The following is a 24,780-nucleotide window of genomic DNA, read 5'->3' as shown; positions in this document are numbered from 1 at the left end:
TCAGACACCAACGTAGCTTGTGAGTGGATGCTTTCTTATGGTTTCATACAGTGGAAAGCAGAGGAGCACACACTTGTGTAACTTTTCATAGGGACACTAATCCCACTCGTGAGAACTCCACCCTGGTAATCCAATTACTTCCCACAGCCCCACCCCTCCTCATATGCCCTGTTGGGAGCTGGTATAGTAGCGTGTGTGTGTGTGTGTGTGTGTGTGTGTGTGTGTGTGTGTGTATGTGTGTGTGTGTGTGTGTGTGATGAGATGTGTACATTCAATCTAAAGCAATGATCCAGGCAATTTAATGCGCATTGTGGGCCTTTCTTGGTGAGATTGATGTGTATGTGTGCTTTCAGCCTACTGTGCCCAGCAGCTGTGGAAAGCTTTTCACACCATCAGATTGCAGTCATTAGCAACTATTAGCCAATCACTCAATGATGGCTGACACTTGCTTTTGTGCTGTGATTATGCTATTGAACTGAGGTCTTGGTTAATTCTTGTTGATGTTGTGGAATGGACAGAAGTTTATACACTGATGTTGGTGTGGATTTCCTGCTTCTTAAACTCTGGAGGGACTGTAGCCCCAGTGTTTTCTCCACAAGTTCTTTAAACCCATCATCTGGACTTAGGTGCTTGTTGGAAATGAAGACTGTTGGGCACCACCCAGACCTACTAAATTAGAACGTGCAAGCTAACAGGACCTCAGAGGCATTTATCTATATTCATGTTAAGCTCTTAGCCATCTTAAAGCATGGCTCAGACATGGCAGATTCACACCTTGGAACCAGGACGGTCAAAACTGCAGCTTTGGTCTGAGAGGCCCGGATATAAGTGACTGAGTAGAAAGCTAAAGACCTGGACATAGATCACTGAGTAAAATGCTAGAGTTCAGACCTTCATCCCATGGCCAAAAACTGAGCAATGGATCTGTAAGAACTGGACAGGAAGAAACAAGCAAATCCCAGGCTCACAGTATTCCCATCAGGCTGACATTGTAGAACTCCTTTAAACAAGAAATCTGTATTGTCTTAATGACAGCATGCCAAGTGACAGAGGGATGAAAGGCACAGAACCCTGGTCATTGCACACAGGACCTACTCTATTGGCTGGAACAGCCCTGGTCCCTAACTGGGTGAGAACTTGCTCTACAGAGCATAAGCCTTGTAATTTTGTAGACCTACTAGTTTGCCCCCACAAGGTCCCTTATCCACCCTAAAGAGCACATCCTAAACATCCATCCATCCTCCTACAACTGAGACACTTTTATCACTAAAAAAAGTGCTGGAAAAATCACTTCCTTCTTTCCATGGCACTTCCAGTGGTGTTTAACATTCATTAGGGATTCTCTGCCCTATTCCCTGCCATATGCCCTTCTGGCTGGCCCTCATTTAATACTGTGCTAGCTCAGTTGAACAACAGTTCAAATGGTTGGCAGGTATTGTCAGCTCATGTCTTAGCCTGTGCATGGGCATGCTGCCCCTGCAGCCTTGGCATCTTGAAGGTGTCACAAAGCTCCTGGCAAAGTCTCTTAGCTCAGAAGTCCTGTAGCTGCACACAGGATAGAAAGGAATATCTCTGTCATGAGAGAAGCATGAGTTGGAGAGAACAATGGTAGAGCCAAGCTTGGAGGGTAAAGACAGGTAAATTAAGCTAACCTGGGATATCCGTCTCCTTGCTTGGATACAGCCTCCTGTGTACTCCTCTACTCCCCTTTGTGCCCCCACAGACACTCAACATCGTGACACCTCGAGTGAGGCCTGAAGACTGCAGCATCGGGCTCTTACCCCGGAACCATGATAAGAATCGGAGCATGGATGTCCTGCCTCTTGACCGCTGTCTACCTTTCCTCATCTCAGTAGATGGAGAATCCAGCAATTACATCAATGCAGCATTGATGGATGTAAGTTAAGCCCTGGCAGAAAACTCCTGGCTGCCATTACAGAAAAAGCTCTTTCCCAAGGTGGAGATGGCTGAATCCTAGAGCCCTGACCCTACCAGCCATCTTGCTTCTAACTGCTGGCCTTTGAGACCGTGGTTCCCCCTCCCCCTCCCCAGAAGCCTCATGTGTAAACCCAGATACATTGTGTGCTTTTGGCTCTTTGGCTCAAAGAAGGTGGACAGAATAGATCAAAAGCCGAAAAAAGAATTCCCTTAACAGCTCAAGTCAATAGCTCTAACCTGCATGCTTCTACCTCCCACAAAAATGACTCTCAGCCAGAAGTTCAGTTCTGGCCACATTCCCTAGAATTTGAGACCTCAGGAGATAAGATGTGGTACATCATTTTGGGGTTCCTGCTGGAACCTCCCATTTAGTTCCTCAGATAACTCCTTTGCAACAGCAAAGAGGGAGATAGCACACACTAGATGCTCAGTAAATGATGCTGATTGGAAGTATTAAAAGGATCAAGAAGGGAATCGGACCATGGCCCTTAAGGTATCATCCTCTGCTTCTTCAATAGCATGTCAAAGAAGGGAACCATTCCCTGCTCTGGTTTGAAGTTAGGGAAATGTCCTGCCCAGTATTCCCATGCCTCTGTCTCACATGTCTCACCCTTGAGTCTTCGGGCATCTTCTAGTTATCATCATTACACCTTCAGGATATGCAGATGATCGCAGAGGTATGAACCACAGACATTCTAGTCTCATCCATGCTCTTTTCAGCAGGACAGACTAAGCCAGACTGAGGAAGACTTGCTCAGGGTATCCCAGAGAGCTAGAGACAGAACTAGAATTCCTAGTTCCCACTCTATAATCCATTTATTGTCCCTCCCCTGTTTGTTTGACCCAGGAAGATGTAGGCGTTTTGCCTCCTAAGGCTCAGGACCAGAACATCATGGCCTGATGGAGGATGACCAATTCCAGGTTCCTGTCCTTGCTCTTCCCCACTCTGAGGTCATGTCCATCCAGCCCATGTGGTCCTCCTATCTAAGTTACAGGCTAGATAATAGAGTATTCTCTTCCTGGATCAAGGCCATTACTTCCCTGACCTCTGATTATCGCAAGTGTTCTGGGTTTTGAAAACAAAAAAGGAATATAAGGTCAATACCCAGATAAGTTCTCAAAAAACCTGCCCTGGCTTTGGCTCACAGATGCTTACACTCTCTATGAAACCTGGCTGAGTGCAGAAGCAGGGAGCCATGTCTGGATCATGTTAAGTAGCTGGAATTTCTCAAAGACGAAGAAAGACTTCTGATATTAGCTTAAGGCTGCCTTCTAAGATCTCTCTCTCTCTCTCTCTCTCTCTCTCTCTCTCTCTCTCTCTCTCTCTCTCTGTCTCCCCCCCGTGTGTGTGTGTGTGTGTGTGTGTGTGTGTGTGTGTGTGTGTGTGTGTGTGTAGACATGGTTCAAAGGTATACCCATACTTCCAAGCTCCTCCTACCATTATCCCCCATTGCCCCAGCATCCTCTCTCTCTGCCTTCTTCATCAGAACAAGGATCAAGGAAGCTCCTGGCCTCTACTTCGTAGGTTAGATGCTGCCTGGAGTCAAATGCCTTCTGCCAAGCTCTGATTCTGATTGTATTCTTTGTCCACGGGGCATTTCTCTTGTGAGCCATCACTGAGGCCTTTGCCTTTCTTATATTAAAAAAAAAATTCCTTATCTGTATTCCAGCCCAGTCTGTGCATTATCTGGTAACCATAGCAGCTTTGCCTCTAGCAGAAAAATATGAAGTCCTCTGGGTTAATTTTTAATGTTTCCCCTGGGAAAGGATGATGTTATCCATGAAATGGATTGCTGGCTGATCCCTGAAACCCTGCAGGAGCGCAGATCTCGAACATATTTTCAGATAAGACTTTGTCAGGCGTGCTGGCCTAATAGAGCATTTATCACAGAGACAAGGAAAGCAAAGAAAACTAGCATTCACTGCATGTCGGGCACCATGTTGGGCTCCGGACTTGCATTGTCTCATTCTGCCCTGGAGTGTTACTCTCCCCATTTTTTGGAGATGTACCAAGGGTCAGAGTATTTCCATCACTTGCTCAAAGTCAACTGGCTTTGAGATGGTGACACCCAGGACCAAAGCCATGTGCCTACTGTCGTGAAAGCCTGAGTTTCTAATTTTATTTTATATTTTTTTGTGTATGGATGCTTTGGCTGACTATATATCTGCACACCATCAGTGTGCCTGAACGGGTGTCTGCAAAGATCAAAAAGAGGCTGTGTGTTCCTGGTACCTGCAACTCCCTGAAAGTGGAGTTACAGACAATTGTGAGCCTCCATGGGGTGCTGGGAATTGAACTCGGGTCCTCTGGGAGAGCAACCAGTGCTCCTAACTGCTGAACCATCTCACTAGCCTTAGCCTGGATCTAGTTTTTAAAGTTTGGAAATGTTTGAGATATTTAAAGAGTCTGTCCCTGATACCCTTTGTTAGATCATCCACTGGCTAAGAGAAGGCCTCAGGAAACAGGAATCCCTAGTGTAGACATAACAGACATGTCTTCAAGGCCTTGCCATGCTATCTCTGAGGTCTCTGTCCCTCTTCTCTCCCCATTTCCTTCTGACTCATGACTCTGGTACAATAGCTCTGATTCCCACATGGACAAGCTACCTAGAAAGTGTTGAAACATTGGCTGGTTCCCGGATTTCACAAGCTATTGCTGAAGTAGAAACACCCCCACAATCCTTCCAAATACTTCTTCCTGAGGTGGTATGGCATGTGGGACCCAACTGAAGCTTCGAGACTTACACAGGGCATCTGTCCCTCTGCGCTCCCCCCCACCTCAGTGTCTCTTTCTGTAACACAGGGGGAAATTAAGGTATTCACCAGTGCTGTGCTGTGATTGTGTCTATTGTGTTCCAACCACAATGCTGGTGCTGAGGAAGAAAACCTAAGTCAAGAGTATTTCTACCCTGCAGTGAACTTGCTTACTGTTTTTTAGAAGGTTTGTTTTTATTGTTTTTGATTACGTATAGGTGTTTGTGTCTGCAAGTGGGTATGCACACGTACATGAGTGTGCTGCTTATGGAGCCCAAAGGTGTCAGATCCCCTGGAATTGGAGTTAGAAAATAGTTGTGAGCTGCATGTTGAGTGTTCTGAGAGCCAAACTCAGGTCCTCTGGAAGAGCAGCAAGTGTTCTTAACCATTGAGCCATCTCTCCAGCCCTAGTTGCCAAGATTTCTGTTTGTTTGATTGATTTTTTGTGTTTTTATTTATTTTTAACTTGCAAATCTCATTCATTGTATGACAGTCATCCCTTTAGATTTGAGTTGCATTTTCCAGGAAAAGAGTCTGAGCTTTGAAACCATCCACTGATCCACCAGTGTTTAGTACCTGACTCCCCACAATGATATTTAAAAGCATGAATGGATAACAAATGGGTGGATAGTGCTGGATGAATGAACAGATGGGTGAGTCATAATTTTCAAGGGCCAAAACTGGGTTTGAACCTCAGGTCCACATGACTCTAATACCCGGCAGCCTTCTACCACCTTGTTGGCTAAAGGGTTCAATGCCACCTCTGGCCAGGCTAGCTCGGCCCTCAATCCAGGCCAGAGACAGAATTGATCCCTGTAATCTCAGCATCATAAGCACAGGAATTTATGGGATCCCTGATATCCCAAGAGGTGTCTTGGCCAGCAGCACAGCAAACCTGCATCCAGAATCTTTCCTTTCATATTGTAATGATGATTTGCTGAGCTCCAAGACATAAATAATTTATTTGGATAATCCCCATCCAAGTGACACTTTCCTAATGAAATGTCTTAGTTTGGAGGAGAATGTGTTCATTATGAGAAGGTCCCCTTTGCCGCCAGGGCACTGAGAGATAACAGAGCAGACAGGTGCTATGTGAGATCTGTTTGGCAGGCTCAGGGCCTCTGGCAGCCATCCCGGCCTCATCATGATCGGAATATCACTGATGGGTATGTATTTGACTAACTCTGTGTCATTCCTTTGTCAGAGCCACAAGCAGCCTGCCGCCTTTGTGGTCACCCAGCACCCTCTACCCAACACTGTGGCAGACTTCTGGAGGCTGGTGTTCGATTATAACTGTTCCTCTGTGGTGATGCTGAATGAGATGGACTCTGCTCAGGTAGGAGGGGTTCGTGGGACTGCTGTTGATGAGTACCAGTGAGTTATGATTGGTTGCGAGGAAACTACGATGTCCCACTGGTGGGCACTGTCAGACTGTGAATGTCAGGCAGACTCATTCTGCTGCTCACTGAATCTCCCACTAAATTCTTCACCAAAGACACCCATAAATTAGTCCCCTTGGCTGTAGGCTTTGTCGAACTATACCAAAGGCAAGACCCTGTTGTCCCTGCCTCAGACACTGGTTATAGCCTTACTCTAAATCATGAAGAGCTTAGAAAATCAAGATCCCACACAACACTGAGCACCAGCACTAAAGGCTCTTCACCATGTGGCCTCTGCTGGCAGAAACTGGAGTCTGAACCTAGGAACTTTTGCTTCCTGACCACCCAGCTAAGCCTTGACTTCATGACTTAGCTCCTCTGGGTCTTCTAACTTCAACCATCATATGTCTACACTTCCCCACACCTAAGACATAGGATACTATCTTGGGACAGTCTCTGGAGACCACTACTGTGTGGCAAGACAGCTATTCTAGGGTAGATGAGATGAAGGTGGCCTTTCAAAGTCTTTTCAGTGCCTTGAAGGAAAGCAAAGTCATTCAATGCACTCTTGTGTGAGCGCTGGCCTTACATAGGCCTTGGGTGGGAATAATTCTTTTTTCTAAATGGGGCTGAGCTATAATCCCAACCTTGCAGGAGCTGCCAGTCTTGCTACAGAAACAGATGGGTGAGTTATCCCAGGCTCTTGCGGCTGTGCTATAATAGAGGTCAGCAATGAAGTGCCATGTTGACCTAGAGCAGAGAGCAATTAATTCTACCCAGAGGGTGGGGGAAGATTTCAAAAGGACCTTGAAGCGGGCAGGGGAGATCTGGTCGTACAGGGGATGAATGGCTGGGAAAAGGCATTCTACATAGAGGGGACAGTAGAGGCAAAGGCAAGGCAGATGGATGTGTAGAGGCTTGTTTTCAGTCAGCTTAGGTTCCAGTACACTGGGGCTATATCTGGAGGGAAAGAGTGAGGTAAGGCTAGAAAAGACAGCAGGGTTCAGTCAGCAGAGAAGTTCCTTGTGCCAAGCTCAGGAGCCTGGACCTAAAGTACTGACAGAATGAGGCTGTTGTTTGTAAGTGACAGGATCCTTTCTACCAATAACATTTTTGTACAAACTCAATGAATGAAGGAGGAGGATCTGGGTATATTCAAGGAGGAAGTGGAGACCCAGAGCACCACCCACGCTGGTCTTTCATCTGGTCCTGATAGCCCTTAGCTAGTCTGTCGTCTGGATCCCTTTGCAGCATCCACGGGCTCCAAGATAATTAGAAAAACTTTGCTATACGTTGGGGGTGGTCCTAAGGTTTCCAACTTGTGTTAGAAAATGGAGTCTAGGACCAGAGAATACAGACATGGGAATCAGAGACTAGAGAGAAAACATGGCTTGTATTCAGAAATTGAAGAGACGATCTGAGCAGAGAAAGTAGCCAGGTGGAAGCAGAACTTGGACCAGATGTGAAATCATTTCCAGTGTGAAGTCCACAAACTTCAGGGAGCAGCTGCATGTGGACATTGATGAGATGACGTCCTAGATGGTGGCAGGTAGCTTGTTTATGTGAGTAGCTATCCAGGAAGCACCTGGCCAAAATGGAAAGGCAGGAAGATGGGAGAGGTGAGTATGGACCAGAGCTGAGTAGAAGAGGAGGAAAAGGAGTGTGTGTTGGACTGTGTCCATGAGACATACCCAGAAGAGGTTCCCTTCATTCACACAATCCAGACTCGTTGAGCATCTGCTGCTGCTATTTGTTGGAAACTATTCTAGGTTCTTGGAATATATCACAGACAAGGTGAAACGAGAATATTCCTGTCTCCTGTGCACTTCCTATTCTAAAGGGGAGAGACCAACCATAAACAACAAATGCTCTATCATGAATTCAATCATATATTGGAACATGATGAGAAGGAAGCATAATGAATATTTTAAAACTGGGTTGAGGCATAAGACACAGATGTACTAGAGTACTCAAGGAAGGACTTGAAAATATGTGAACACAGAGTTGAAGGGGGCTAGAAAGCAAATGTTCCTTCCAGGGAACAGTGTCTCAGGCAAAGGGAACTGTGTATCCAGGCAGTGTGGTGGGAAAACACCTGACGAGCTCAAGGAACAGCATAGTACTCTGAGGCCAGAGCAGGGTGAGATGGGTAGAGTTACAGGTGATGATATCCAAAGAGTAACAGGGTTACATGCCATAGGTGATCTTAGTCATCATGAGAGAACTTGGAGCTTCACTCTGCATAGGATAGGGAGACACAGACAGACTTGGCAGGAGAGTGACATCACTTGACTTTTAAAAGTACAGGGAGTGGCAACAAGAATAGTTAGGTGCGGGTGATGGTGGCTTGAGCAGGGTGGTAGCGTGGTGTATATTCTATATGTACCCCAAAGGTAGGAAGACAAAATATACTCCCTGGTTGAAGATGGGAGATAGAGGATAACACTAAAGTTTAAGGCCTGAAGAATGGAGGATTGGGAACCAAGATAACAATAGAAAAAAAAAATAAACTCCCCTAAAAGAGATTTCTAGAAATTGCTCTATTTCGTTCTAGAATCAGAAATGATCACCGCCTGTTCTTCTGCTTGAACAAGTAAGGTAACTCACATTTATGAAGTGCAAGTGAGATGAAACCTGCAAAAAAAAAAAAAAAAGCGTACATGTACTTGTTAAAGGTGAGGCTCAGTGGCAGAGCACCTGACCAGCATTCAGGAAGCTCTAGGTTCAATCCCCAGTAGAAGGATGAAAGTCCATTTGCTCTTCTCTTTACCCAACACCCATTTTGCAAAATTGGAGCCTGGAAACAGAATGGCAATTATGAAGAACCTCACTTTGGGACATACAATGTCAAGGTTGCTGTCTCTAGCTCCCCCTTTTAAATGGTAGATCCTTGGTGAATGATAGATCTTTCAGTCCCAGATGTTGGTGCAGCCTTTGAGAGCTGCAGCTCTGAATGTAAAAACATCAGGCTCAGAAGCACCCCAAGGTTGGCTGCCATACACAGCTGGCAAGCATCCCCTGAAATCGGCAGATGAATAGAGCACTTATTGATATAAATATCATCACCACAGCAGCTGGGATCCTTGCAAAAATAAACAGTGATACAGCGTGAGCATCAGAAAAGCTGCCTTCAGCACCTGGAGGGGCGGTTCTTCGAAGTGGTATGAACCTTTGCCTGCTAGCATGCTCCTGCCAAGGCAGTCCAGAATGTGGGCCAGGCCAGCAAAGTGGACAGGACTACTTAGGTCCTAAGTATCTCTCGGTTGCTCCTTTAGAAAACTAACAGCACATTCTGTGGTTTGACTGTACACTCCTGTTGGAGAGTGGTCAAGCTACGGGTAGGATGCAGGAAGATAAGGACAAGGAGAAGATGTGAGCTCTCAGGAGCCTTTATTTCTTTGTACCTTGGTGGAAACCAGTCCCCTTTGTTCTAAATCCTATTTTTCTTTGAATCAGCCATCTGCAGCCACAGTATTGTTTTCCAAGTAGCTACTGATCAGAGAAATGTGACCCATGAGAGCTATTGATAAAAATTCTTAAACCTCTGCCTTCAGCCCTAGAGCTTTTACTATCTCTTTAAGACCCTGGGGGTTGGGAAGTAACTTGCTGGATAAAGTTTTTGCTTTGCCAGCATGAAGACCAGAGTTCAGATCCCCAGATGCAGTAGTACAATCACAGCAGTCCTATCCCAAAATAGGAAGCAGAGACAAGCGAATCCCCATGAACATACAGGCCATTTAGTCTTGTGTACAAGGTGGAGAACAACAAAAAGACCCTGTCTCAGACAAGGTGGAAGGTGGGGACCAATACCAGGGTTGTCCTCTGATCTCTACACATGCACTATTACATGAACATTCACATTTCCACTAAAACACCCACACACATCAGTGTGCACAATACACATTACATATAATTATTTTTTTAATTTTATTACACATAGTTCAATTTTTCTTGTGGGTGCATTTCAGTCCTTCTATCTCTCTCTGTGTCTGAACACATGTGCCATGGCTCACATGTGAAAATCAGAGTACAGCTGTGGAAGTCAGCTCACCTTCCACCCCAGGATCAAACTCAAGTCATCAGGCTTGTTGGAAAGTGCCTTTATCTGTTAATCCATCACCAGTCTACATAATAAAAAAAAAAGACTTCAAAGGCCTGTGGTCAACTCAGCAAGGCAAAATCCTAGATGCAACATCCACCATGGTATCCATCCACCATAGTCCCCCAGAGACCCATAAGTAATAAACTTTGCAAGAAAAACTTCTTATCATTTTTATATAAGCCCTAATGCCAGACCAGAGTCCACAGGGAAAAGGTGTCAGAAAGAAACCTGTTGTTGCTTGAATGTGAAATGCGCCCCCAGGCTCATGTATTTGAACACTTGATCTCTATCTGGTGCTAGGAAAGTTGTTGAACCTTAGGTGGGTGGCACCTTGTTGAAGAAGGGAGTGGTTGACTAAGAGCCTTGAAGTTTTGATCCACTTCCTGTTCATTCTCTACTTCCTGACTGCTCCTTGCATGTGGCCGGCTGCCTCCTACTCCTGCTGTTCCACACCTTTCTTCATATGATGAACTTTGTCCCCAGAACTGTGAGCCAAAGTAAGGCCTTACATTGATTCTTGTTTGGGTATTTTGTAGCTGCAATGAGAAAAGTAACTAATATGGAGTCCTTCTGTGCGGTCATGACACACTATGTAGTGTTTAGAATGCTCAGGGGATTACCCATGCAAAGAATGGATTCTCTCTCAACCTCCAAAATGTCAAGATGGGGTATCAGGAAGGAGAGTGATTTGAGTTGGACAAATATTGTCTCAATCAGCCCAAAGGAAGCAGAATGTGGAGTGGCAAGAAGAAAAGGTCTCACTTCACCACCTTGAGTGGCTTCCAATCCAGAGCGAGGCTTTCAAAGGCCTCATTAGTCATTCATTCATCAACATACATTTATTGAAAGCTTATGATGAGCCAGGCAAAGACCTAGACACAACAGAAGACCACAGAGGCCCCTAATCCTGATCATCCCCATGAGGCCCATGTTGTGGCAGGATACGAATCCCTTTCAGGCTGTCTTTGACCAAAAATAAAATCCCTCTCAGGTGAAATCATCTCAGCAAGAACCTTAGTGATAGGACACAAAGCAGAATGTGGGTGAAGAGGGTATTTGGGGAGCAGGGAAGAGGTGGCATATCACATTGCCCTCAAGATCTGTGATAGTAGGAAGAATTATAGTAAAAATGACTACTTCATCAGCCTGGGATCAGATTTGGGGATCAATGAGCCCCAACCTCAGCTTGGTTCTCCCCACATTAATAAATACTGGTATTTCCAGTTTCCCTGAATATGAGGTTGCTTCAATGTTACAGTTGGCTACTTGTCTTGTATTGTTCCATGGGCATTACTGCCTCAATGAGCTTTAGTTCTGTAGACCATGTGCATAATGAAATGCTCTAATCTAAACTCAAAGCCAGCGACGTGGGGTCCTGCATTCTAGACGACAGAATAATCCTCATTTTGCTTTCAAAGTCTTTGGATATAGTTCACTGAATTTTCCTGCTAACTTTGTAGCGCCTACTTTGGAAACAATTGCTTCCTTCTTGTAGATCTGGTAGCTACGGCTCAAGCAGGGAAGCAATGTCAACAAGGCCATTTGACCCATGAATTTTTGCCCATGACCTCCTGCCAGGGATAATGGAAATGTTTATACCAGTTAAAGACATATTTATTGGCCCTGGTGCCTGATCATCACCCGGAAGACAGGAACATGTCCTTACAGTAAAACAAGAGCTCATAGCTTATGCAGAAGTTTAGTTGCCCAGTTTTGAGGTCCTACTGTGAAAAGCCTGAGACCAAGTGATGCAAAAATTCAGGTAGAAATATGGGAAACGGGTGGATCCAAAGATGAGCAGATGTCTGCGATGGGTTTTCACACAGGTGAAAGCTTCTGAAAGTGAGGGAGGCAAACACTCCCTTCTAGGGAGAGAGCAAGGTCACATTTGAGAAAACTGTTTGCTGTCATTATGTCCACAAAACAAATACACAGAATTGATTTATCCATTTTACCACTGCTTGAGAAAGAACAGCCTAACATGCCAGGCAAATGCACAGAATGTCCACCTCTGCACTTCAGCTAACTTAGATTTTCAACGCACTGTGCCTCTAGCTCCCTGGAATAGTGGAGATAACACTGGAATAGGAAGCCTAGGGTCATTCAAGCCTATGCCTGATGCTCACATGCTATGTTGCTTTGAGTCAGTTTCTTAACTTCTCCAAACCTCAATCTTATCATTGATGAATTATCATAACCCAAATGTCAGCCAAGTTCCCAAATCTCTTTCTTTCTCCCCCTTCCTTTCTCCCTAGTCTGTGAGAAAAACCTAGTATCCACCCAACCCTTCTATGAAATTCCAAGGAATTACCATTCTCATATTCATTCACAAGTTCTGGTTTTGCATGAATGGACACAAGATGGGACTCATATCCCTGCAATTTCATGATTTAAGATTAAATATCATACGTTATCTTTCTCAAATACCATCTTGTCCCTTGCTTACGGCAGCACATCTTTCTCCAAGCATGTCAACTAAATCCATTTCCTCCTCCATCCACCTCCTCTCCTACGCCCACTTTCTCAGGCCTACTCTTCCATGGTTAGTATTCATTCTCAGTTTAATAGGATTAGAATGACCTGAGAGGGAAGCATAGGCCTGCCAGTAGGGGATTATCGCAGCTATATACATTGATAGGAGACCACTGTGGGTGGCATCATTCCCTGGTTGGAATCCTAGACAGTGTAAGTGGGAAAGCAGAGCTGTGGTGACATGACATCATTGCTGACTGCTGCCTGATTTTGGCTACAGAGTGTCCATTTATTCCAAGCTCCTGACATGTTAATTTCCCCACCATGATGGACTGTACCCTTAAACTGTGACTCAGAAGAAGAAACTTTTTCCCTTAAGTTGCTTTGGTCGGGGTATTTCACTATAGAACAGAAAAGTAACTAAGATACACCCTACCCCCGAAATGTGTTTCCTTTTCTACAAAATTCAACTCCTTCTCTCTTTCCTTAGCACTTCTCTTTGAAACCTTCCCAGAGTTTGCCTCCCACATACCATACTCATGTAGGAAATGCCCTAAACCCTATCTTTCCCTCCCAGGAGAAAGTTCAGTTTTGTCTGCCATAAGAGTAAGTTCCCATCCACCACGCAGAAATCACATTCTCACTTACAGGGCTGTTGGAGGATAAGGTATGTGAATGTCCTTTAAGTAACAATCCTAGGATGCTTCTTTCTATGTTCCTTGTGCCTTTCACCCCTACTCCCATTGTCGCTTATCCTTAAATGGCCACAGTGCCAAAGCCAATTACATAATCTTATAGAATCTATTTAAAGGAATGTTGTAATCACTGCCAAGAATTCTAACACCAAGTCAGGTGACTCTATTATATTTCTCTACTTAAATTCTGCATAATTCACTTCCCTATTAGGTGACCCAGGCACACTCTCACCCCAGAGGATCACAGGACCTTGCTACCTAGAGTCAGTCATTTATGATGCTTTGATATTACCTTGCCCTTTCCTACTTATCAAAGGATTTTTAATTAACAAAAGCATAACTAAGGTGCACCAAAATATACTTTTTTTCCAAAAATAGACCCATCTGCTAGCTTTTATTCAACTCACCAGGGCGTGTTTATTATCCCAGCAACTAGACTAACAAGCTTTCAGATTCTATCACCAAGAAAAAGATGTTTAACGAGGGAGGCTACCTCTGCATTTGTCACATTTCATGTCTGAACTTGCGCCCCCTCCCAAAGGACATCTTTCATGGCCTGAACAGCCATGGTATTCAGGTGGAATAATGTACCACAGCTGTTCCAGCACTGTCTACAAAGGCTGATTGACTTTTGCTCAGTTTAACTCATTTTGACAACAGACAGCAGAAGCCCCTCTGCTCTCCAGGAAGAAGTGTGAGCATTTCTAAATCCTCAGGGACAATGAGGCTGGCTTTTCCCCTGGAGACAATCATGGGTCCGACCATGCACATTTGCAATAGTGAGGCCCTCCCTTCTGGCAGCTCTACCCTCTCTAGACCACTGGGGAAGGAAGAGTAGCAGGGACACCAGAAGAGGAGGCAGGGAAGACAGCTGGTCCAAACTCCAAACTTTTAATCAACATGTTTGGGAGCATATGGGTATGTGTACATGTGTACATGTGCATGGAGAGGTCAGAGGTCAATGCTGGGTGCTATTCTCTATCATTCTCCACCTCATTGGGTTTGTTTGTTTTTGTTTGTTTGTTTGTTTGTTTGTTTTGAGACAGGGCCCTCAGTGAACCTATCAAGCATCAGGAATCCTCCTGTACCCACTTCCCTGGTGCAAAGATGACTGGCACAGGTCACCATAGAGCTTTCTGTGGCTGCTAGGGATTCGAACTCGGATCCTCATACTTGTGTGGCATGCTCTTTATTAGCTAAGCCCATCTTCATAGACCTTTAATCTATTCTTAAGGTAGAAAATTTCAAGATTTTCATCTAAACTAGAAAATATCCAGGTCATATTTAGTGTAAGTGTGGCCTCAAGATCAATTCCATCTTCATGATTTCAGGTTTCAGAGGACTAAGTAGAGCCTATGTTCTTTTAGGATCTTAAACTATCAGAACCCCATAAAAGTTCTAAGCAGTGCTAGCATATACATGTCTTGGTCTGATTCCTCTGCTAGCACATGTGCTCTGTGCCATCCCCATGTCACGTATTAGCAAAGCCCAGTTCCTCTCAGGTTTCCACAAGAAATCCATGAACCCTAAGCATTGTGCATGCTATGAGAAACAGAATAATTAAGGTTGAGAGGGGTATCACATGACACATTGCATCACCTTCTGCTTTTCACTGTCTCTACTATACCTCTAGCCTTCCTCTTTGATTTTCTAGTTCCCTCTCAAGGAAACTCCACAAGTGTCTCTTACTATTGTCCTCTGAATTCCACAGGCAAATGACGTGTGTGTGTGTGTGTGTGTGTGTGTGTGTGTGTGTGTGTGCGCGCACACACACACACACACATACATACACGTACACACACTCGCCATATGCATACATACTAATAATAATAAACAAAAATTAAAAGAAAGAAATAGAAGGTACTTCAAGTGGAAACCCCAATGCATTTATTTCCCCATAAAGAGAAAATCCTCTTTGATTTTCTAAGTCTCTCTCAAGAAAACCCTACATACAAAGTGTTTATTCCTCTCTCCACAATGATGCCTGTCTCCACAGCTACCCTAAGCTGACTTTTCAGGAATTTTTGCAGTAAAGACAAGCCATTCAGTAATTAATCCCAAAAAGAAACTTTCAAAAGGACTATAACTGAAAGAAAAATAAAAGCCTTTCTCTTTATCCATCTTGTCTTAAATTATGCTGCCTAATGGTGAGTTCTCACTGGAGACATCCCTATGCAAGGTAACATTAAGATGCACATATCCCCTTATAATAAACTGGACAATTTAAGTGCCCTGGACAAGTTACCAAGAGAAAAAGTATTAAAATGGAATCCTAGCTTTTAATTTTTCTATCTGTGAATGTAAATATAGATTATAGGTAATAGACCTAGGAAGGGACCACAGAGGAAAGGGTTCTGAAGCAGACTGGCAAGGGTGATAGGGTCCCTGTGGCATGAAAGTAGAAAGGGGACTGTTGGGGATGGGAAGACACAAGAGGGAGCAGGGATGTGGGGAGGAGAGTGGAGAAGGAGGAGGCCTAACAAAACAAGTGATGTCTGAAAATAGTGTAAGGAAATGGTTACTTCATTCTTGTTGTTGTTAAATCAACATACAAAGTAACAGGTTTCCTTCTAGCATTTCACACAAACTTAGTTTTCCTTGATGAAGACACCCTCCTATCCCCACTCCCCACACTCCCACCTCCCCACCCCCTCCCCCACCCTCCTCACCCCTACAGCCCACCCCCTTACCCCGCCTCTCCAACCCCTGACCTCCCAGTCTCCTTCCCCCATTCATACATTACTATCCTAGTGTTCTCCTTGGTCATGAGTTCTGTTCCCCTCCTCACTCCAACTTCCTTAAAGCCTCTTTTCTCTCTCTCCTGGACCCTTTCTACTGTCCTGACCTTCTACTATACCCACATAACCACATAACCACACACAGACAAAAATCAGAAACTAGGGGCTGCACAAGAGACAATGTAGTATTTGTCTTTCTTCGTGTGCCACTTAAGAAACAGCCGTGAGAAGAAAAAAAAGTAGAATTAAAAATATGTTTTTAAATATAAAACAAAAGAAGGAAGGAAGAAAAGGAAACAAAATCAAAGCCATGGCAGTGGGGCCAGGTGAGACAGCCCCATGGATAACCGGCTGGCAACCCGGCCTGACAACCTGCATTCAACCTCCAGAACCCACAGTGGACACGGCAGAGGAGGAGAAACGACCCCTGAAAGTTGTCCTCTGAACTCCACAGGTAAATGACATGGACACACACACATGTACTCAACATACACATGTATACTAATAGTAATAACTAAAAATTAAAAGAAAGAAATAGAAGATACTTCAACTGGGAAGCCCAATGCATTTATTTCCCCAGTTTTCCTACACTTCATACTTAAGCCAAAATGGAAGCTTCCATTCAAATGGAGCCATGCATTTAGACACAAAGATGGTCTTAAGCTAAACCAGAGAAGACATTCTTTGCTGATGAAAATCATGTACAAGTCAGGAAGGGTCACTGGGAACAGAGTACTTGGCTTCCCTACACTTCTGTCTCCTATTTCCTGTCTCTAGATTATGTGCAGCATGCTGGGCTGTGAGAAGACCCTGATGATCTCTGGCAGCTCAAATGCACATCTGCCCACACATCGCCCAGCCGAATGTCACCCTCTGCTGCAGCTGAGGGCTCACAAATTAGGGAATTGAAGTGAAAAGATGGCACCGATTTAGGATTAGAAGGACCCAGCAGCCTTCTCCAGCCCTCTGGGCATTATGGGAGAGTGACCTAGAAAATCAAATGCAGAGAAGTGTCCTAAAGTATAGGACTCTTGTTTGAGGCATAGTAGAACCTATTAGCTTGAGAAATTGGTCTGGAAATCTTATTAAAAGAGACAAATCATTCCACATCCTCCTCAGGCTGAAAATATTGGGGGTAATAGACTGTCCCCAGTGCCTCAAATCCATGCACCTCATGTCAGGATCACAGCCGAACTCTGGCAAGGCTAAATTCAATGCAGGCAATAAAGGCAATTATTTTTTTTTAAATGGGAAGTTCTGATTAATTCCAGTTTCTCTGGCCAACCACAGACTTATCGGTACCAGTCCCTCATTACTGTGAAGGTTGCAAGGCAGAAGAGCCAGTGGCAAAGAGAAATGAAGTTCAAATTGTGGATTTGTCATTACTGCACAGCTCAGCAGCAGCAGATTGTCCAGCTACAGAGGCCCCTGTGACCAGCCCTCCTCCCCCACCCCCACCTTCACATCTCCTTTCTCAATATGCTTGATTAACCCCTGATGGAGAGGCTGGGCAAGCAGAGGACCAATGCCTTAAGAAACTTCACCTTGCACGTCTTTGCTACTTGAGAGGAATGATAAGAAGGCACATTCTTCATATCTAAGTGCAGAATGACTCCTGACTTGTAACAGGACATTTAGCTTGAGAATCTTGATTTTACAATGTTGTGTAAATGATACAAATTTGATAGAAGCTATATAAATTTTGATTTGGTTGTCTTCCTTGGACCAATGATATGCAATACTCTCTGGTAACTGTTAGGCATTGGCAGCAAGCTAAAGATCCCAGACATCCAGCATCCTGCAGAGTCCTTTACAGTATGTAGTACTTTATTGCAAAACGGCAATCGTCTGAAGGTTCTGTGTATCAAATATATTGTTTTGCAGTTCTGGTGATTAAATATAGGGCTTCATGCATGCAAGGCAAGTGCTTTACCATTGATCTACATCCCCAGTTCTAAATTTATTTTCTTCTTTATGATGTCATCAACCAATGATGTATTTATGGGGATACAACCCCATCATAAGCCAAGGAATATGTGAATGATAATAATCATACAATGGTGATAACTATACAATTGAATTATAAATTCAATAATTATCTGCAATATCAAGTACATATTCATTTCATGGCTGGTACAGTACTAAGTGATTTATTTTCATGAATTATCTCCTTTATCCCCAAAATAACCCCAACAGAGAAAGAGACTGCAAAGATTGGTATGAATAGCTAGACAGAAAATATTGTAGGTCTCTGTCTAAACTACTCAGTTCTGCACCTGCAGCACTGTATGGCAGCAGTCATAGATAATATGCGAACAGGTTAACAAATACGTGTCAATAAAACTTTATTTACAAAACCATTTAATACGGCTATTAGGCTATAGTCGGCCAACCACAGCTCAAGTTAAATGATGGTATCCCTAAGTGAGAACTTCAGGTCTCCACTGGTAAGAAGGCAAGGATGTGATGTTTCCCTTTTGCATACCCCACCTCCTGTTTTTTCTTTATCATTCCAGTTCTTGAGGGAGGAGAGAATAAAAAGTGTCGTGTTATGTGACTTCCCAGGGTGAATTACCAGTTCACTATCATCAACAAAAGAGAGGGCAATTCTTCTCTCCCAGGAAAATCCTGCCTCAGAGGAGGCCACCACACTTTCATGGGTCACCTCTGTCAATATCTACAAGCTGGTGTGGGCCATGACTGACCTCACCCTGTGAGACACTCAATGCAGAACCACTACTAGAAGCTTCAGTGGGTCTTTGTGAGCATTCATTATGTCTTCTTAGCAACTCCTGGGTGACCATTCTACCACATGGTCTCTGTCCAGGCACCAGTAGCCCCAGAAATCCTGTGGCCCCAATTGTCATCCTCGTGTGTCTCAAATCTAAGACAATGGTTCTAGGCAAGGTCTATCTCAATGCTCCTCAGAGACCAGGAATTTGAAGGAGCATGTGTTGCCTTTCCACAGACACCCACACTAAAGTCACCCGACAAATCAATAGACACAGAGGAATACTGTGTCCATCCTCCTTGATGACACACATAAACAAAAGACCAACTAGGGTCTGAGACCAGAGCTCCTCAGGCTCTGCAGTACTTCATTGGACTGACAGTATTCTCAAGGAGTATTCTGTGTATTATGGTATGTCTAGCTGCATCCTAGCCTGTGCTCATAGCTGTTACCATAGCTGTAATGACCAAAACTGGCTTCAGACATTGGGAGATGGGGACAAATGGCTCTAGCTGAGAGCCACTGTCTTAGAGTGAGGGGTGACCTCACTATCAGCTATGCGTGTAGTTCCCAATTCCAAAAATTCTGGGAAGATAGTCAGCAAACTCTCTTGGTAGCAGGGAAATGCTCTTTCTTATGGTATGAGGGAGACATGCTTCTGCTCAATTAACTCATGAGAGCAGAGGTCTGAGTGACAAAACTCATAAGCATTAGAGCCTGGATTTGGAGCTAAGGCTGTCCGATGCCAAAATCTGTACTTTTTAAAACAGTCTGAATATGACTGGGAATAGTCAAGGTAGACTTTTCTGAAATGGGAAGCAGTTGCCATAATTGTGGTAAAATGAAACCAGATTGTGCCTGCCCTTTACTTGGAACTCCTAAAACCGTGACAGCAGCACTTACAAGTAGATGCTGTTCTCCCCACTTCACAAATGAGAAGACTAAGGTCCAGATGCTATTCTCCCCATTTCACAGATGAGAAGACTGAGGTCCAACAAAGTAAGAGATGATTTGAAGTCAGCATAGAAAATATTTTTAAGCCTTCTCCTTTGTTCAAAGCTTTACCATTTCAGAACCAAACAAGTTGGACCTGTACTTCAACAGAAAGTCTATGTACAGTTTGTTTTATAAGACTGTACCTTTCTGGTCATGTTGTCCTGCTCACACAAAAGGCTTGGTGACAAATAGCACTTATGTGCCCCCTTCTTTGACTTTGGCCTCCTGTGACCACTTTTTTTTCCCTACAGCTCTGTATGCAGTACTGGCCTGAGAAGACTTCTGGGTGTTATGGTCCCATCCAGGTGGAGTTTGTCTCTGCAGACATTGATGAGGACATCATCCACAGAATCTTCCGTATCTGTAACATGGCTCGGGTGAGTACAGAGCCGCCATGGCTCACTACAGAGCCGCCATGGCTCACCGTTCCCCTACTTTGCAGAACAGATGGAGGCTCCTGGGAGAAGATCCCACTGAGCCCGCCAAGAGCCTGTTCCTCTCTCCTGATAAGCTCTTCCTTGGGAAAGTGATGCCTTTGCTGATTCCAGCTCCAGATCCAGCAATGGCTCTAGCACAGATAGATACGCAGAGCGGCATCCAGCCTGCCAGCTGCCTGTTTCCTGACACACTAGCAGCCATGTAGACACAACTTCTCAGACATTAGCTCTTCCTCACTCTGGCATACTGCACTGGTATCCTTCAGTTGGATCTTATGAGCTTTACACCAGGTCCTACAAACACTGACACGGATAACAATTAGTTGCTTTCGAAGGGATAGTTACTGGTTGAATGCTGGGTAGGAGGGGCACATTAAAAATCCATGAAACGATGGCTAACTATTGCTCTTTACTGAGAACCCAGAGAGATGGTACTCAGTCTCTGCCCTCAGAGTTTGCTATCAAACAGAAATAAGATATGCTCCAACTAATGAGCTTCAGAGAGAAAGAATTCTACTTGGCAGAACAAAGAAAGGTGTTCCTAAAGAAATGACCATCTGAATTGAGTTTGAAGACTGACAGGAGTTTTCAAGGTGTAGAGAATTTAAGCAGCATACACAGGGGAATGACATCAGGTGTAAAGACACTCTGTGCCCATGATGGCACAGCTGAGGCCCCACTGATTTCTACTCTATTTCAGCCCACCAGGGAATCTGAAAGGTTTGTATCCCCAGGCGTCCCTAGCAGAATAGCCCTAAACAGTGCTTTGTTCTCAGCCACAGGATGGTTATCGTATTGTCCAGCACCTCCAGTACATTGGCTGGCCTGCATACCGGGACACACCCCCTTCCAAGCGCTCTCTGCTCAAAGTGGTCCGACGGCTGGAGAAGTGGCAGGAGCAGTATGATGGGAGAGAGGGACGCACCGTGGTCCACTGCCTGTGAGTACCACAGAGGTGTCTCCAGAGCAGTGTAGTGATGGGTGACAATATTTGAAAGTGTTCCTGGTTGCATATGCCAGTCCTAGGCATCATATCAACACCCTTTCGAATCCATTGATAATCCATTCAAAGGAATTAGAATCCTTTAATGAACTAAGGTGCCAGTTTTTCTAAACTACAGTTGTATGACATATTGCTAAAGTAGAATACCATAGGCAGACCGCCTCCCAGTGCTCCCAACACAGGAGGTATGTGCATCATCCTGCTAGATATAAGAAAGCTTGGGATAAAGTGAGTCCCACTGACCGAGCCCCCTTGTGTTATTTCCTGAAGGAGAAGAAATGGGACAGTATTATATTGGCTTAATTTAGGCCTGGCATTTAAAATGAATCATTTCATCCCATCCACAAGGCAAATACTATCATTTTGCAGTAGGCAAACCAAAAGCGTAGATGGGTAAGGGAACAGAGCAAGAGGACCTCAGTTTGAATTCACCAGACTGTGAGCTGATGTACTGTCTGCTGTCCCACACTGCATCTAAGAAGAGGGAGGACGAGGAGCATTTAGGATGAGGACCTCTTGGACAGTATGAGGACAACTTGGACTTGTTCATTGTGTCAGCCTCCTGGGATAGCTCTTATCTTGTACTTAGTAGGAACAGGGACACAGAGAAGAGGAGGGGAAGACACTACTCCAGCAGGTGGATTTTCAGGACCCTGGAATCTGTGTCCTCCTAGAGGTGCAGTGAGCTTAAGACCAGCTACTGGGATGATCTTTGCTTCCTACCTTAGGATGGGCGCAGCTCAGTACAATGGGCCCCACTGACAGTCTGCTAAGCAGAAGTCAAGATCCCTAGAGGATTGTGGGGGGCTAAGTGCAGCACAAAAAAAATTTACTTAACTATGTTACCCTTGTTTTCCCCATCTGTCCATTTGGGTATGTTGAAGTAGATCATGTTTAGACCCTGAAGTGCTCAAGCATGAAGCATTCAGAAGAGACTAGTGTATCTGCCAATAGAGAGATTTTAAAATGCCATAGCAGAAAATATGCAAATGTAAGTATAATTCCTTAAGCGCAAATATCAAAGAGTCTATCACAGACAAGGGTTCTATGAAGAGTTGAGGCCTATATAAATCTGCAGCCATGGAGATTTACATGAGATGTTATATCTACAACTACCAACTTTTTAGAACATCATTTTTGAGGGAAATGACTAAAAGTCCTTTCTCTTTAAAAAGTACTGTATTACAGAAAAATCTGAACCACACTTTTCTCTTTTTGTCAGAATAATTATTTCTGGTGTGAATAGAGGTGTTAATTATCTTTCATTGGCCTCAGAATTGAGTTGTCTTTTTCAAAGCCACTAATTGTTCACTTTCATTCAGATAGGTGGTTCATACGTGTCAGGAAGGTCAGAGCTTAGAGCAGGTTAAACACACATGGGCACACTTAGAACTGAAAAGCTCCCACCTGTAGAAATTTTCCTCTAAGGATACAGATATGCATGGGCTCCAGGAAGATATCGTGTGGTGCGCCGTCTCAGGGTGATGGATGTGTCATATATGCCAAGCTGTCTCTAACTATACCGCAGGAACTAGTGGCTGGTTTCTAACCCTGGCTCCCTCCAGTTCCTTCCCACACATTAGATGGTCCCTCATTAGCACAGGACAACATCCATTCCTCAGAATTCCATGAGGCCCTGAAATGCTGCATCCTCTCACTTCACCCTCTTGGTCCTATGTTCTTATTTCAAAAGATACTAAACCCCACTTTCTGAGAAGGCTTCCTACACCCCAATGTTTTTATTTCTTAGCCTATGGGGGTAGGAGTGGTTTGTTTGTTTGGTTGGGTTTTCTGCTTGTTTTCACTCATGTCTCACCTACCTAGGTAACTAGCACAGGTGTATCACCCTACCAATAGGGACCTGGACATCCTTGGGGTCCCCAGGCATCATGACAGTCATTGAAATACAAGCACCCACTGGTTAAGGGTTGATAATTTTGTGTACTTGAGACATCTGGTTGTTAGGTTTCCTGTAGGTGAAACATCTGGGAGATTGACTAAGTGCCTTCACTTCTGCCCAGATGTTCCTTAGACACAGACCATTACATGAAATCATTAGCTGCCTTTGGCAGCTCGCCCGGGAGATCAGAATCAGGTAGGTTCCCAAAGAAGCTTGTTTCCCTAAGGATAATTTATGGAGCTTCAGTCTCTATACCCAAGACCAGTAGGGCCCTATTTAAACAAGATTTATAAGGAGCACCATGGAAATGGCCTGGTATTTCAGAAATACTTAGCCAATGCCCCAGGACCACAGCCTGAAGTCAGGGCTAGCTAGCCCAAGATTCATAAATTATTGTTGTCTTTATTAGAAGATAGGGAGAAATAGTAATAAAGCAACCTGGTAACTTTCATTGTTTTCATGGGATGTCTGGTAGACCCAGAGTATCCTTTTGGGCATGAATGTAGATACCACATGTATAAAGACACAATACACTCCTACCCTGAGAATGTAGAAAAGTGTGCCTGGAGTGATTATAAAATACATACAGAGCCAAAGAGATATAAATCTAACTAAACCTTCAAAGGTCATATAGTCCAACATCTTTATTAGATAAATGGGGAACTCAGGATACAGACCAAGAAGTGCCTTTCCCAAAGTCAAAGAAGATTCAGAGCCCCAGTGGGCTTTAACCCAAAACCCATGGTTCAACTAGAGTTCCCATGGCTCTCTGACCACACATCTGCTGGCACAACTACTCCTTGCTCCCACAATGCAGGTCTAGAATCAACATGTGTCTGAGTAGGAGGTCCTGGGAATTTGGCTCACCCATTCACTCTGTGTTTAGAAATGGAGGAGGCCGCAGTGGAACCTTCTGTGCTATCTGCAGTGTGTGTGAGATGATCCAGCAACAGAACATCATAGACGTGTTCCACATTGTGAAAACACTACGCAACAACAAATCCAACATGGTGGAGACACTGGTGAGATTCCAAGAACCATTAACCAACATCCAAAGTCTTCATGTTTCCTGGACCTGAAAAATGTGACTGTAAACAGGACACACCTTTGACAACTGGGTCTTACTTGAAGAGCTGTAGTCTATTTGACTTGATGATACTGCCACTTTTCCTGTTTCTTTCCAACCCAACCAATTTCTCTTTCCTGCAGGGCAATCTAAATAGTAATCCCAGTCCACCTACTTTGTTTCACCTTCTGCCTGCTGCTTAAAATGTCCACTAATTCAGACTTCAAGGAAGGATTCTGGAATAGTAGTTTATGAATTATGTTTTCAATTCAGCCCAAGCCTATTCTAATTCACTTATGCTAATATTTTACAATATAAAGCATTAAACTAGGATGCTTTGGAGAAAGGGTAGTAAAGCCAATGGGAAGGCAGAGCCCAGATGTTAAGACCTGGTGAAATGGTGGAGACGACCCTACAAGGACCTTGACCATAAGAAGCTTTAAAACTGCTCAAAGTGTGATGAGCTCCTACATGGAATGTGGTCCGTAGACTGGTGGCAACAGCATCACCTGGGAGTTAGTGAGGAAGGCAGAATCTTAAGCCCCATCTCAAATTGACTGAATCAGAAT

The 24,780-nt window shown here is 44.3% G+C and overlaps 1 protein-coding gene across 1 annotated transcript in view; it reads left to right on the top strand.

Annotated features, from left to right (window-relative positions):
* The window catches only part of Ptprt (protein tyrosine phosphatase receptor type T), an 805,504-nt gene that overhangs the window by 772,916 nt on the left and 7,808 nt on the right, over window positions 1-24,780 (top strand). The window contains exons 25-29 of the mRNA XM_059258971.1: window positions 1,724-1,897; window positions 5,897-6,028; window positions 20,057-20,182; window positions 21,019-21,182; window positions 24,032-24,167. Coding sequence (XP_059114954.1) covers window positions 1,724-1,897; window positions 5,897-6,028; window positions 20,057-20,182; window positions 21,019-21,182; window positions 24,032-24,167 — 732 coding nt within the window. The remainder of the gene's footprint in view (window positions 1-1,723; window positions 1,898-5,896; window positions 6,029-20,056; window positions 20,183-21,018; window positions 21,183-24,031; window positions 24,168-24,780) is intronic.

Source organism: Peromyscus eremicus, chromosome 4, assembly GCF_949786415.1.
Source record: "Peromyscus eremicus chromosome 4, PerEre_H2_v1, whole genome shotgun sequence".
Classification (NCBI taxonomy): Eukaryota; Metazoa; Chordata; class Mammalia; order Rodentia; family Cricetidae; genus Peromyscus; species Peromyscus eremicus.
This window is presented reverse-complemented; position numbering and strand designations above follow the sequence as displayed.